The following is a 14,704-nucleotide window of genomic DNA, read 5'->3' as shown; positions in this document are numbered from 1 at the left end:
GAAAGGCCTGAAAGAGACAATAATTCTAAGACAAGGCAGTAACAGCAGAATTTGGAGATGTAGCAACACATTTTAAAAACTTAGTAAGAAATAAAAGACCACAATAGAACTAGGGATTAAAGTGGGAGAAATTGCACCATACTCATATTGCAAGGGACGCAAACAAAAGGAAAAAAGTGCATGAGTAAGAGTCAGTGGGGTACAGAACCTCAAGATAGTAATAAAAGCAGTTGAAAAGATTTAAAAAAACCTGAAGCGTTTGACTTGTTCTCTAATGTATGCTGTTGTGCTTTGTTTTTACCCACCCAGTCTTTCCTCCAGTGCCACCTTTCGACAGTCTGGCGCAGTGCTAGGACAGCTGCTCCAGTGGAGCACAGTCAGAACACCACATCAGGCCAAGCTGCAGGGAAAGGTCCTGTCCCGTAGCAAAGCCTGGGAGGGAACATGATCACTGCCTCTCATGAGGCTCTGAAAATGGGAGGAATACACACACCTTGGTAAAAGCTTCCAATGCTCCAGCAGATGATTTGGAGAACACTGTTAACGGCCTGGTCCCATAGTACAGGACTGTCACCACTGACAACAGGATCTAAGATACTGAGTTTGCAAAAACCTCAAGACTGAGGTTCTTGGTCTTGCTCAGCCTCAACTCCAGTTTCACCTGCCTGCTGCTTTCTTTTACTTAAGTGTGACATCAACTTCTCTAATTGAGCAGGTGTGTATGGTTAATTTGAGCTACTTGTTCATCTTTGTGTGGTACAACCATAGATTTAGCTGGAGTAAGTGCTTGTAACTGCTATCTATACAGAATGAGGTATTTATGATTCCAGAACAATGATGTCCTGTAAAGAAATACAACGCTGGTATGGCAGCAGAGGCCTTGAGAAGTGGAGACACAGCATGCAACAAAGAAGTATAGGCAGGAGATAATAAGAAATGGGGCACAATCTTGTCAATGGAGACCCCATGGCTATAAACAAGTCACCAATGGTCAGTTAAAGACATGTCAAATCTGGAAAAATATGACTTTAAGGGTAACAAAAAGTAATATCCATAAAAAGTACTATGTGTAGTAAACTCAGATCTAACAGGGTGCCACAGACCAACAGAGCAAAGGTGTAATAGCACATTAGTAAACACAGAAGCAAACCCAAGTGAATTCTAGAGTGAGGAAGAAGAAACCATCAGCATGAACATCACATTTCTCATGGAGAAGGGCTCTGTTCACCTACAGCTTTCTAACCCCACTGCTACAGCAATGGAACTGCCAACTTTGGTACACATCCAGAGGAGCAGAGGAAGAGGGGAGGATAACACCAGGAAAATGGGCAAAAACAAAAAATCATGTGCATATCAATTTTAATTACATTGATATTTTTTCTTTTTATTTCAACAATTAGATCAGGGCTAATAAAAATTAGGCCCTTAAGACTTCAATTATACTAGCAATAAATTCTTGGTTTGGCTTTACATAAAAGGTATACATCCACCTTGACCATAAACATGATTTTTAGATTAACAACTGTCTTAACAAAAATAACCCACATACTCACAATGATCTCTTCTTCAAAGGTTTAATAAAAATCACAATACTCACAGGTAAGATTTGTTTTTCTTGTTGTATAAGGCACACACACACAAATTTTAAGTGGTAGTACATACTGCCAGAAGATACATCTAATATTACTCATTTTTCTTAATGTCAGCTGTCTGAGGTAATAACATCACAATTATTATATACTTAAGTTTTAAGAATATTATTTTCCTAAGTATATTGACAGTTTCTAACTGCAGGATCACAACATTTCAGATTATAAACAAGGGATTACTTACTTGTACTGCCGTGTGAGAATTAAACAAAGAGCTCGGTTTCCATACAGAAGGTGGTTTGCAGGACTTAAAGAAAATTATTAAGAGTTAGTAGCGTATGTTACTATTGAAAATCTTAAGGAGAAAAAGTAGGCTTTCACAATAACTGTCTGCAAGCAGTCTAGCATCAATTATTTACAAGTTTCCTTGAATACCCCCACTGATTTACAAGTCAATGAGAATATTAGTTTCAATTGTGTAACAATTCGTAAGATTTGGTCCCACTAATGTGACTTCCAACCAATTAAAGTCACTTTCAGACTACCTTAAAGGAAAAAGAAAAAAAAAAATAAAAAAAAAAAAAAAAGGTGAGGAGGAAAAGAGCAATAAAAAGAGCATGAAGCACAGAACATGGAAAAGCCAGCTTGACTGCCTGGCCGTGCAGACTAAGCAGTTGCTCCAAAGAGTTAAAGAATCATCCCCAATGTACCTAATGGAGAATGAAAGTGGGGAACCAATAAATGTAATCCAGCAACCACTTGAAAGAAGACCAGGCGAACATGCACATAGTTAGGGATGGAATGCGATGATAAAGCAGAAGACAGTCGGTTCACACTGGGAGAATGAGAAAGGGAAGACAGGGCACAGAGCAGAAGAAGAAGGATCCCCTAGCTGCTAGACATTAATTCACCTTCCAGGAGGGTCTTAAGGACAATTTTTAACAAATAGCTGTAACAGTTGAGCTCTACAGCCCTTGAAAACCATGAAGCTTCCTTTGCTCTTTCCAAACCATGGGATTTCCTTTGCTCTTCCACTGAATTCTGTTCATCCCTTCCCCTCATCAGCTACCCTGTGCAAAGCTGACCTTAGCCTGCTCCAAGATCCTGGACACAGTCACTTGACTGAAGTCAGCCAACCCAACTTTTCAAGGAGGCTGAAATCAGCTTCAGTTTGGGATTGAAACGTATCCTACTATGTGACATAAAATCTGAAGCAAGGATCAGCAAAATGCTAACCCTTTCAACTGCACAATTATAAAGCTACGGACTTCAAAATGAAAAAAATAAGTCTCCACAATCGCTTTTTATGAAAGGTGGGACTTTATGAAGTTCACCATATTTCACAGACACAAGGACTTGTAAAAGCAGCATTTGCACAACTACAACACAAGCAGCGATATGCTCCAAGCCTGCATTCTGTAACTACTTGACATTCCACGCGGACTATAGGAAATGGGCAAATGCTCTATATGAATGAGGCAAATTCTCATTTAATCTTCTTAAAGGAAGTCTCCCTGCCCATTTACAGAGCCCAGGAAAGACTCCAAAGCTGTTCAGCAAATGACTTCTGAGAAGAAATTAAAAAAGACACAAAAGGAAATTAAGTCTTTTGCATACACAGATGAAAAGACTACACTTAAAAATAAATATTTGTTCTTGTTTACTTGTTCTGTGTCATAGCTGAGACGATAAACATTTGCAAGAGTTGGTCATACTGTTCTGCTGGAAGAGTATTCAGGAAGGATGATGCTAACAGCAGCTGTTCACACCAGATAACTTATTTCCTTTCCTGGGTTTACTATACTTACTGTTAGTCCTTTTAAATCAGCTTTAAGCCTTAAGAGGACTTTTGGGGCAGTACAAGTTCAAACAACCATTAGTAACAAGAAATGAAATAGAACAAAAAATGTGTTAGATACCTAATTTTTTTTTTTTAGAAAAAGCTATCATTTGGCCTCCAAGTTGCTCATGCAAAACTATACAAAAACCAGCATAAATCTGAATAAGCTGAATACATATTATATAACACAATCTAGTTAACCAGTTAGTTAGTTCTTACCAAAACTCTATGGCTTTAGTATATGACATTATAGCACGATCAAAGTTTCCTTGGGAAAACTCCTCATTTCCCTTCTGTTTCATAGATTCACTGTTCTGTGAAATCAAGACAAAAAAACCTCAGTAATCACTGTAACTAAACTCATCTGCAATGAGAAGTAAAGAAAACTGACAAGAGGCACTTCAGTTTTTATGCTTATAGAAACAGAATGTTACATATGCGCTATTAGTTGTAATTTAATACTTTCAATTCACTGCAGTTAATAAGCTTAGAAGTGCATGAATGAAAATTTTTGCAGACAAGAATACATCGAACAATAATTAAAAAGCAGGACTAACTCAAAAGCTCTCCTGAGTTCCATAGTGTAGTCATTATCAAAAGTGAGAATATGTCAAATAGGAAAGTAGGCAGAGTAAAGCACAGTGCATACAGTTCCTTACTCGGTGCCTTTCAGTGCAGTTCCTGAACTACATAATTGAAGCAAGAAAGACAAAGGAATTAAGAAGACTTCCACAGAAAGAAACCCTACACATCTACACTAAAGGAAGACATGGCAAAGAATTTGAGAGCATCTTATTTCTGTAATAAAATGATCAAGTTGAAAATCTTCTACCAACATTAACTGCATTACCTTGAGCTTTTGGGGGGTTAAGGAAAGGAACACTTTCCAATGTACACTGGCAACATAAACAACTAATTTGTTGTTTATTAGGATAGGATGTCTCAAGGTAACTATTTATGTCAGGGCAACTACTTACCATCATCTTTAACCACCAGGTCATTTTCATAATCATTAAAAACCCTCAAAAGATAACAACAGAAAGTGAAAAGCACAAACACATTCTGATATTTTCTCTCACCTTCCTACAGTTTTCACAGGTCATAGCTTTAAATTCTTCAATTAAATTACAATCTTCCAAAGCAACTTTAGTAATATAACCTTTGCCTGGAGACAAAATTCAGAGAAATATAGTGGATGAAGAAGTTACCAATGACAAGAAGTAGTGTTTATCTGCTGCTGCTAAGAATCACACTGTTTTCTGACTGGAAGCAAAATTTGACATATCAACTAAATAACAGAAACAAATTAAGCAAAAGAAACATTCAAAAGAAAAGGATTTATTTATTATTGGGCAAGCCAAAAATAACTGGCTGCAGACTGTAAAATGTTTAAGTACTTGTCTAGTTTCAAGCAACCAAGTGAAACTTGTATTTTAAAGAATTTGCATTTTAAAGATCTGCAAAGATCTGTATTGTAAAGAATTTGTACTTTGGTTCTTAACTATAAAAAGATTCTTCTCCTCACATGTACGTTCAATTTCTACTACACTGTTACTGCAACAACTGAGTTAGAATGCACATATGCAAAAGTACGGGAATAGAAGCCACTAAACGTGTCAAATACAGCAGCCTGGAGCTTTTTGTAATTTCAGCAGAAGTTCTACTGCCAGTGCTAATATCTCAGGGTAACTTCAGTGAGCTACATAAGCTTATTTTTGAAATATGACTAACCTATTAATTAGTATTTTGACAAAAACCTCTGCCAAACATTTAACAGAAAGACCCAAACAGTATTTCAGGCAACTTTCAACTTAACCTTAAGTTAAAACTATACAGGGCACACATACAGGCCATAAGCGACACCAATGTGCAAAAATGTTCTGTTCAGAAAGAACATGTGCACTGTAAATACGACCCACATATAGAAATTCAAGGAAGAATTGACAAAAAGCAAGGAAAAAACCCCCACACCACCACTATTTTCCCAGTCACTTTTTGAGTTGCTCCCAGAGTAATGAAATACATGCAAACATTCACTATTTCATAATTATAACACAAGTGACTTTCCTCACCACTGTTTCCCCAAAAGTGTTCATACTTACATTGCCCAAAGAAAACTCCAAGACACACTGAACCAAAACCACCGAGTTTCTCTAGCCTCTGCAGAATACTGAGATCACCTGTGTATCTGACCCAATCAAGTCCATGCCCAAAATCAAAGACACCCTATTTCAATTGAAGAAAAGGAAAATAAAGAAAAAAAATAATTCTATACAAAGCAAAGTCTTAAAAACACCACCACACAAACCAGCAGCTCACTGACAATATAGTGGAAGCATTCCATGTAAATATAACAAACAATACTACTGTAACACACTATGCACTTGTTAATGATTTTTTAGCCTTTGAAACAGATAACAGCTCGTAAACACAAACATCTAGATAACACAAGCATAGCATAATAGAGCATATTCACAAAATGAAAACAGTCATTCTTTCAACAGGAGACAGGGGAGCCATTCAATTTACAGAATTTGATTTAGAAACTTCTTTTCAGTGACTGCACACAAAATTGCTTCAGTGCGAAGTGATAAGCCTGATCAGAAAAAGCAACGTTCTCCAGGCTGTTAGACACACAGGCAGAGCTAAGACTCAACTCTGTAAATCATTACTTCCTTTCTACTAAAACTGTATTTAATTGTTGGAGCTCCAGAGCTTTAACTGAAGGAGAGTGATTGAGTGAAGAATGTCCATTGCCTGGGATATTCCCACATTACCTGAGCCAACAGATTTTGAAAAATAATGTAAAAACCCACATGACTAAGACAAATTATCACTAAACATATAGGAACTGGGTGATCCAGCGGTAACATACAGTCGTACCTATTCTCCCATTGCAATTCTCAGCTATGATACTGCCTTCTAATTTCACCATTTTTAATTTAGCTTTTGCAATTAACCTACAGCAGACAGCAGAAACTGGAAAGTGGGAAGAAAATGACAAACACAGGGGAACTAAGAACATTCACTGTCCAAAGTTTACAAGCTGAAAAATGTAACGAGTAAAGGTCTACTATACACCAAACTTGGCAATGGATTAACAGGTTTTCGAATCACACTCTTGCTCTTGCCATTCACAGTCCTTCAGATTGAATCGGTATCACTATTTGATAATCTCATAAAAGATTTCCAACCCATCTCCAAAGAAGAGAACTTCTGTATCATTTCTGTGGTCCCTTGCTTGTAGCACTGTAGCCCCATCATACAGCGCTGTCATTGCTTTATGCAGAGTTTGCAAGGCCACAGGGCTGTGACTTGTCATGTTTATCCCAAGCTTGTTCTGACCTGCTTAGATCTCTGTTTTAACTTGGCTTTAACTGTAACAGAAATTTTCCTTCTGACCAGGTGGTTATGACTAATCTGGTTTTAAAATGAACCTAAGGAGACCCTAGGATGAAGACGAAGAAAACGTCAACAGCAGTCCTGGCATCGGAGAACTCCAGCTAGCAATGGCTATACCTGCCACTCCACACACGGAAACACAGAAGCATTCACTTCAGGATCCCAAGAAACAGTGCAAGGATAAGCATAACACTGGGAAAACAGTCCAATACTAGGAAGTGTGTGTATTACAATTTTAATTGTACTATTATTATCATTGGAGAGTTTTTCTGTTTAGTAGTTCAGTAGTATTTATTTCTTCATTTTCTTTCTTCTTCTTCTGCAATAGTTCATTCTGGAAGACATCTACTATACTAGCAACAACTTCTTATCTTTACACATAAAGTGTATTTATTTGCCCACACCTAGCCGTTCAGCATTACACACCAATACCAGCACAGAAAGAGAGGACACTCCTTTTGGTCTTCTTAAGATACTTGTTTTGCAATTCCTGTCACATACAGGTTTTGGTTTGTGACTCAGAGTTGCAACAGCTGGCAACTCCAGTCCTGTATCTATATACTTTAAAAACTTCAGACTCAGTTTATGCAAGCATTTTCAAGTTTGGGATATTTGTATAAATATTTTGGTTTTATTCACACATAAAGAAGCATTCTTATTAAAAACAATTTGAGAAACTTACATGTTCTACTCTGCTGCCAATATTCAGTACACCATGAATAAAAGTTGGAATGTTCTGGAAGAGGGATAGAAAACAAATAAAAACCAAGTTATTTAGATCTGATAGCTTTAGTTTCTATCTGCTGAGGGTCAATAACATTTTCTGTTCTGGTTGAATGCAGTACCATCTGGACAGTTGCTCTGGTCCATTTCAAAGTTTCAAGAAATAGATTTGTATTTGGTAGCAAATCCCCTACCATTTTTGTTGAAAAATAAATAAATGTTGACATGGAAATAGGAAAGCATGGATGTTGTTACATCTGGTTAGGAAAGTCAGCCACTTTAACCACTTCTGCAGTTACCTACATACCAAAGAACCAGCTGATATATCCAATGAAAACCACTCAAAACAACAGTACTTCTTCTCCTGAGACCTTATGCTCCTCCAAATAAAATTTACTACTGGACATACAATCTTTTTACGTAGAGGAGATACAGGCAGAGGAAGTAAGAAGAGGGAAATAGAAGTAAACAGGGAGAGAGGAATATACATGGACTCTCACACATAAAGATTGAATGGGAGACTACCAGAGAAGGAAACAGCACAAAGAACGCATCACACAAGATAAAATGGAAAAACTGTAGGGACACGCTAAAGTACAAGAAGGTGAAAACAGAGCACTCAGATAGCCTAAAGGAGGAAGCAGCAAAACCAGCATAATGAAGTATGAATCCACAAGGTAACACAGTACATGAATATTGCATCAAAGGAAGTTGCTTGGGGTTGAGCACAGAATTTTGATGTTTTTTTTTTTAAACTTATCATACCTAAATTAAAAATAAAAGTTAAAAAAATCCCTTCAGCTGATGAGAACATTTGTTATATCATTCTCTCCTCTGCTCTGTTCTGTTTCTGTTTTAAGTCAACAACAGTATCAAATTTTAAGTATCATTTGCTGAATGAGGGAAAAAATAGTATTTAACTTGCACATCCAGGAATGGTGCCATTTTCCTCACAGATATGACTCTTTTAGAAATTTACAAGGGCCCCAGTCAACTATATTCTCGACTCTGCAAATACTTAGTAAGTTATCCAAACCGTAATAAAGCCTATGACACTCTTTCTAGAAAGCTGCAATTCAACTATCAGACAAGTTTTTCACTCCAGCAAAAGGAAATGTCTAATTTAACATCCCAAGATGCACAAGGTACAGATCTAATTAACCTATTATACTTGAAAACTTACACAAAGTTAAAATATAGTACTTACAACAACTTTTTTCATTAAATCGGAAAGGTCTTCCAAAACCTCTAAATCACAGAGTCTCTTCCAATTCCAGTCTAAAATCTGTGAGCTGCTCAAAAAACAGAACAAGTTTCTATTTAGGAAAATAACACTGTATTATTTGGTCATCATTACTACTATTTACGGTAATTAGATCTAAGCAGGACCATGGTTACAAACTCAATAGTTACAAATGTTATCCAGGAAGACAACATCAGCTGCTCTGGAGAGAGGCAGAGAGATGACATCATCTACTTGGGACTTGTGCAAAGCATTCAACACTGTCCTACATAACAACCTTGTTTCTGAACTGGAAAGACGTGGATTTGATGGATGGACCACCCAGTGGATAAAAAACTGTCTGGACAGCTGCACACAGTTGTGGTCAATGGCTCAATGTCCAACTGGTGATTGGTAACAAGTGGTGCCCCTCAGGGGTCGGTGTTGGGACCAACCCTGTTCAACATCTTTGTCGGTGACATGGACAGCGGAATTGAGCGCACCCTCAGCAAGTCTGCCAACAACACTAAGTTATGTGCTGCAGTTGATACACCGGAGGGAAGAGATGTCATCCACAGGGACCCTGACATGCACCTCATGAAGTTTAACCATGGCAAGTGCAAGGTCCTACACCTTAGTTGAGGCAATCCCAGGCACAGCTACAGGTTAGGCAGAGTAGTCAGAGCAGCCCTGCAAATAAAGATTTGGGGTTTTTGGTTGATGAGAAACTGAACGTGAGTCGGCTTCAGTGTGCGCTTGCAGCCCAGAAAGCCAACCGTATCCTGGGCTGCATCAAAAGGAGCGAGACCAGCAGGTCGAAGGCGGTGATCCTGCCCCTCTACTCTGCTCTCGTGAGACCTCACTTGGAGTACTGTGTGCAGTTCTGGTGGCCTCAACATAAGGAGGACACCATGCTGTCGGAGCAAGTCCAAAGAAAAGCCATGAGGATGATAAAGGGGCTGGAGCACCTTCCATACAAAGAAGGCTGAGACAGTTGGGGCTGTTCAGCCTGGAAAAGGAAAACGCCTTCTAACCATAACTAACTTAGGCCACTGGTAAAAACATTCCTGTAGACAGTGTAACCACTACTGAAAGTATACAACGAACTTTCACTGACAACCCCAAACAAACAGAAAAAAAACCCAACCCAAAACAAAGGCTGATTAAATCACTTTGAAATATGATTACTTACTTCAAATCTGCTGCCAAAGAATTGCTTTCACTTTTGAAGAGAAAAGGCCAAAAGATGAGTATTTTAATAATGTTGCAGCATTCTATTAATACGTCAACTGGCTGACTGCACCACACTTCACAGGGATCTACATCTTCAAGAAAACAGTTAGGAATCAGACTACTCAATTCAGGCATTACAAGTAATTGAAGTCAAAATAAACATTCAAACCATCAGTTATTTCCATGCTGTATTCTTAAGTACTACATAAGGAAAAACAAGAAAATCTGAACACTCTAAATACATCTGGCAGCTTCAAGTGTTTTATAAATTGAAGGAGAGGGAATTTATATGGAGGCATAGAAGCAGTATGCATGGGAGAATACAGGTCTGCTGGTAGGCTTCACATTCCTTGCTCAAGGAATTACCTGTGTTCTGAACGGCACTGATATGTTATCAATTTGGAACTGAAGGAGTTGGCAAATGAACTTGTTAAGCCACTGTCTATCATATTTGAAAAATCATGTCAGTAAGGTGAAGCTCCCAATGACTGGAAAAAGGGAAATATAACCCTCATTTTCAAGAAGGGGAAAATGGATGACCCAGGGGATTACAGACCAGTCAGTCTCACCTCTGTGCCTGGCAAAATCTTGGAGCAGATACTCCTGGAAGGCATGCTAAGGCACATGATAAACAACAAGGTGGTTCGTGACAGCCAACAAAGCTTCACAAAGGGGAAATCCTGCCTGACCCATTTGATGGCCTTCTATTGATGGGGTTACAGAACTGATGGACAGGGGCAGAGCCGCTGATGTCATCTACCTGGACTTGTGCAAAGCATTCGACACTGTCCCACGTGACATCCTTGTCTCTAAATTGGAGAGACATCAATTTGACGGATGGACCACTCAGTGGATAAAGAAGTGGCTGCATGGCCACATGCAAAGAGTTGTGGTCAATGCCTCAATGTCCAGCTGGAGACCAGTAACGAGTGGCGTCCCTCAGGGATCAGTGTTGGGACCGGTATTGTTTAACATCTTTATCACTGACATGCACAGTGGGATTGAGTGCACCCTCAGCAAGTTTGCCGATGACACCAAGCTGTGTGGTTCGGTTGATACGCTGGAGGGAAGGAATGCCATCCAGAGGGACCTTGACACGCTTCTGAGGTGGGCTGATGCCAACCTCATGAAGTTTAAACATGACAAGTGCAAGGTCCCACACCTGGGTCGGAGCAATCCCAGGCACAGCTACAGGTTGGGCAGAGAAGAGATTCAGAGCAGCCCTGAGGAGAAGGACCTGGGGGTGTTGGTCAATGAGAAACTGAACATGAGCCGGCCTCAGTATGCGCCCGCAGCCCAGAAAGCCAACCATATCCTGGGCTGCATCAAAAGGAATGTGACCAGCAGGTCAAAGGAGGTGATCCTGACCCTCTACTCTCGTGAGACCTCAGTTGGAGTACTGTGTGCAGTTCTGCTGTCCTCAACATGAAAAGGACATGGAACTGTTGGAACAAGTGCAGAGGAGGGCCACGAGGATGATCAGGGGACGGGAGCACCTCCCGTACAAAGACAGGCTAAGAAAGTTGGGGCTGTTCAGTCTGGAGAAGAGAAGGCTGCATGGAGACCTCACAGCAGCCTTCCAGTATCTGTAGGACGTCTGTAAAGATGCTGGGGAGGGACCCTTCATTAGGGACTGTAGCGATAGGACAAGGGGTAATGGGTTAAAACTTAAACAGGGGAAGTTTAGATTGGATATAAGGAAATCCTTTACTGTTAGGGTGGTGAGGCACTGGAATGGGTTGCCCAAGGAAGCTATGAATGCTCCATCCCTGGTGGTGTTCAAGGCCAGACTGGACAGAGCCTTGGGTGAAATTTTTTATTATGAGGTGGCATGGCAGGGGGGTTGGAACTAGATGATCTTAAGGTCTAATTAATAAACACATCTGCTGCTAAATGAGGAGCCTAACAAGGGCTGTGAGCTGTTTAATGGCTGTTAATGTTCAAGGTAAAACATGAGCCTCTTTTAACTGTACCCCGTCAATTATTTTCTACAGTAAGTCCAGAGTAGTGTGGTTCATAGCAACATGGTACAATAAAATCAGCAATATTATTCATTTTTTTTCTCCAGAGGCCATTACCTGCATGATACATGGCTCTTTCAAAAACATAATCCATTTCCTTCAGAGATTGTCTTTAAAAGGTAAAGATCCTTTTTACACTATTGAGATGGCATCAATCATTCTCAGAGCAGAAGCAGTATTATCTGAGATCCTGAATATATGCAAAAATACATTCTACATAGTTGGCTGTGTTCATATGAGTGTCCAACATGTTACAGTTTTGAAGAACTTGACATACTTTTGAGCCACTTGATTTTCTGCAACTAAAAATTATTTTTAAATGTTGTAACTGCAGAATTTTACCTACAAAGATCAACTTGAATGTATCTTTAGATCCATACAGCTATGATATATCTACAATTAACACACAGGTAATGAAGGCAAGCCTAAGTCACCATCCTGGAACATTAATTGTCTGCATATATGCACGTATTACTAAGGATTTACCTGTTCTCACAAATATATAGTAGTCTTTTGCACATTACGTTAAGACAAAAAGATGAGAATTCTTCCCGTGTAAAAGAACATACTAATGCTTCTGCACAGAAATAATAAATTTCTACTTATTCAGACAAAATAAGGAAAAAAGTGAAATAGCAATCAAAAGGTCTAAACACAGCATAAAAAGTGTATTAGAAAGTATGTAATATTGTTTTAGTTTATATACCTGTTTTAGGCTTCTGTGGTGATCGCTGTACAAACACTGCATGACCCTAAAGATAAACATATTTTTTTAACATTGTTCATCTCACAAATGTGTTACACTAGCTATGATTGATGAACTGTTTTTAAATATTAAACCAATACAAATTGTTTACATCAGGGGAAGGGAGGGATGAGAGCGATTTTTACATTCTGTCACTGACTTTTTTTCTCAAGAAAAGGTAATTATTGAACATACTTAGACCAGTATAAAAGATGCGCTTTGGCAGACCTTTATTTTTTCAGTGGCAGACTTTCTGGAAATACTAGCATGCTATGTGCAAAGCTGACTTACTATGTGCAAAGCTGACTTACTATGTGCAAAGATGAGTTACTAACTTGACCTAAGGTGATGACAAGCAATCATGTGATTTCACCCAAAGCAGCATTTTTGAACTATCAGTGTTACATGCAAGTCAAAGCTTACTCTCAGAAATAAGTTGCTGTAACATCGACATACTTAACAGACCATGACACCCAATGACAAAGAGGGAAAAAAAAAATTATTTCAAAATCAGTTAATCTTGAAGATGACTGAACATCTCCACTCCACAGAGCAGATTTTAGCACAGTATTTAAAGTCAAAACAAAACACACACACACCCCCAACACACACCCTTCTGTATGTCAAGCTCAAGGTGGCATTCCCATCAAAGCAAAGTTGAAAACCAAGATTTAGCACCTGCACAGAACCAAGGGCTTTCTTTCCATAGCACAGCACACACATCACCTTAAGAGATAAAATGTCTAGTATCTTATGCTAACACAGCTCTTAAAGTACTTCATTTTGTCCACAGAACACACAGGCAAAAAAAAATATCTTTAGTGATCTAACCAATTTCTAATGAGACTCAGTACTGGAATGGTAAATTCAATTTACCTCTACTTTTAATTTCTGCTTCGGAAGAATAACACTAGGCCAGCTAGCCTGCATTTTGCAGCAGCAACACCTGAATAAATAACTCATAACTGAACTCTCCAAGCAGCAAGAAGATTAACTACTATAGTGTTTCCTAAGGCTCCTTAAGCATAGCAAGCCAGGGAAAATAACAGTAAAGGAAAGCAATCTTGCAAGTATTAAAACAGAAGAGTGCTACAGTTTATTCAATGAAAGAAACAACTAAATAAGTAGAAGCTTTATTGGGCACAAAAGGCTAGAGAAAAATTGTAAGACGTGACAAGAACACAGAATGGGTGAACACTGCTGTTTATTTGCAGACTTGAACTTACATGAACTAAGCTGTGATTGCTCTGCAGTTACAGGAAGTGAATCTGTCACTTGGAGATATAGCATCCCCAATATGGCCTAGATACACAGCCAAACAGTTGGTCAAGTTCTCCTAACAGGACCTGTACATCACCATCTCATTTCACATAGCTGTATATGCACTAAATAAAACTTACTCAATAAGAGGATACACAGTATCTATGCTGTACACCAATTTAGTACTTCTGAAAGTGAATAACAGTGGTGTAAGGTACTTTAGCATCAGTTTGAATTAATCAACACTAGCAATTACTCTGCAGATCAGATATAGGTATAAACTCCACTGGAACATCTTGCAAGTTTTTCATCTAGTTCCAATCCTACTTACCAATTCACAGCAAGATTTACGACCAGCATAAAAAGCCAGGCCTGCAGACTCAGACTTGAATACAGGTTCACCCATGGTACATGATCCTGAGAGAAAAGGATGACGAGAAAGGCATGAAGGGAAGAAGCAACTAACACATGCTTTGCAAGACTTGAAATGATCACAACATTAAATTACACTTTGCAAGAGTTTCACGAAAGATGTGTTCTTGTTTTCACACAACATAGGTTAATGCACGAAACAATATCTTAACGAATCAGTCAAAAGCTAGTTAAATCGACTGACGTTCTCCCAAGTCCCCGATGCCAGACAATACTCCAGCGCGCACCAGCACACCA

General features: G+C 38.9%; 1 protein-coding gene across 1 annotated transcript in view; it reads right to left on the bottom strand.

Moving 5' to 3' along the window:
- The window catches only part of TTC3 (tetratricopeptide repeat domain 3), a 72,613-nt gene extending 58,161 nt beyond the window's left edge, over positions 1-14,452 (bottom strand). The window contains exons 1-9 of the mRNA XM_062622331.1: positions 14,367-14,452; positions 12,737-12,782; positions 9,969-10,101; positions 8,762-8,846; positions 7,514-7,567; positions 5,532-5,655; positions 4,509-4,594; positions 3,649-3,743; positions 1,834-1,896 (exon numbers count right to left, since the gene is read on the bottom strand). Of these exons, the coding sequence (XP_062478315.1) occupies positions 1,834-1,896; positions 3,649-3,743; positions 4,509-4,594; positions 5,532-5,655; positions 7,514-7,567; positions 8,762-8,846; positions 9,969-10,101; positions 12,737-12,782; positions 14,367-14,441 (761 nt within the window). The 5' untranslated portion in view covers positions 14,442-14,452. The remainder of the gene's footprint in view (positions 1-1,833; positions 1,897-3,648; positions 3,744-4,508; positions 4,595-5,531; positions 5,656-7,513; positions 7,568-8,761; positions 8,847-9,968; positions 10,102-12,736; positions 12,783-14,366) is intronic.
- Positions 14,453-14,704: the final 252 nt, after the last annotated feature.

This window comes from Pezoporus occidentalis, unplaced genomic scaffold (genome assembly GCF_034315485.1).
Source record: "Pezoporus occidentalis ecotype Australia unplaced genomic scaffold, CSIRO_AGI_Poc_V1 ctg24, whole genome shotgun sequence".
NCBI classification, from domain to species: domain Eukaryota; kingdom Metazoa; phylum Chordata; class Aves; order Psittaciformes; family Psittacidae; genus Pezoporus; species Pezoporus occidentalis.
This window is presented reverse-complemented; position numbering and strand designations above follow the sequence as displayed.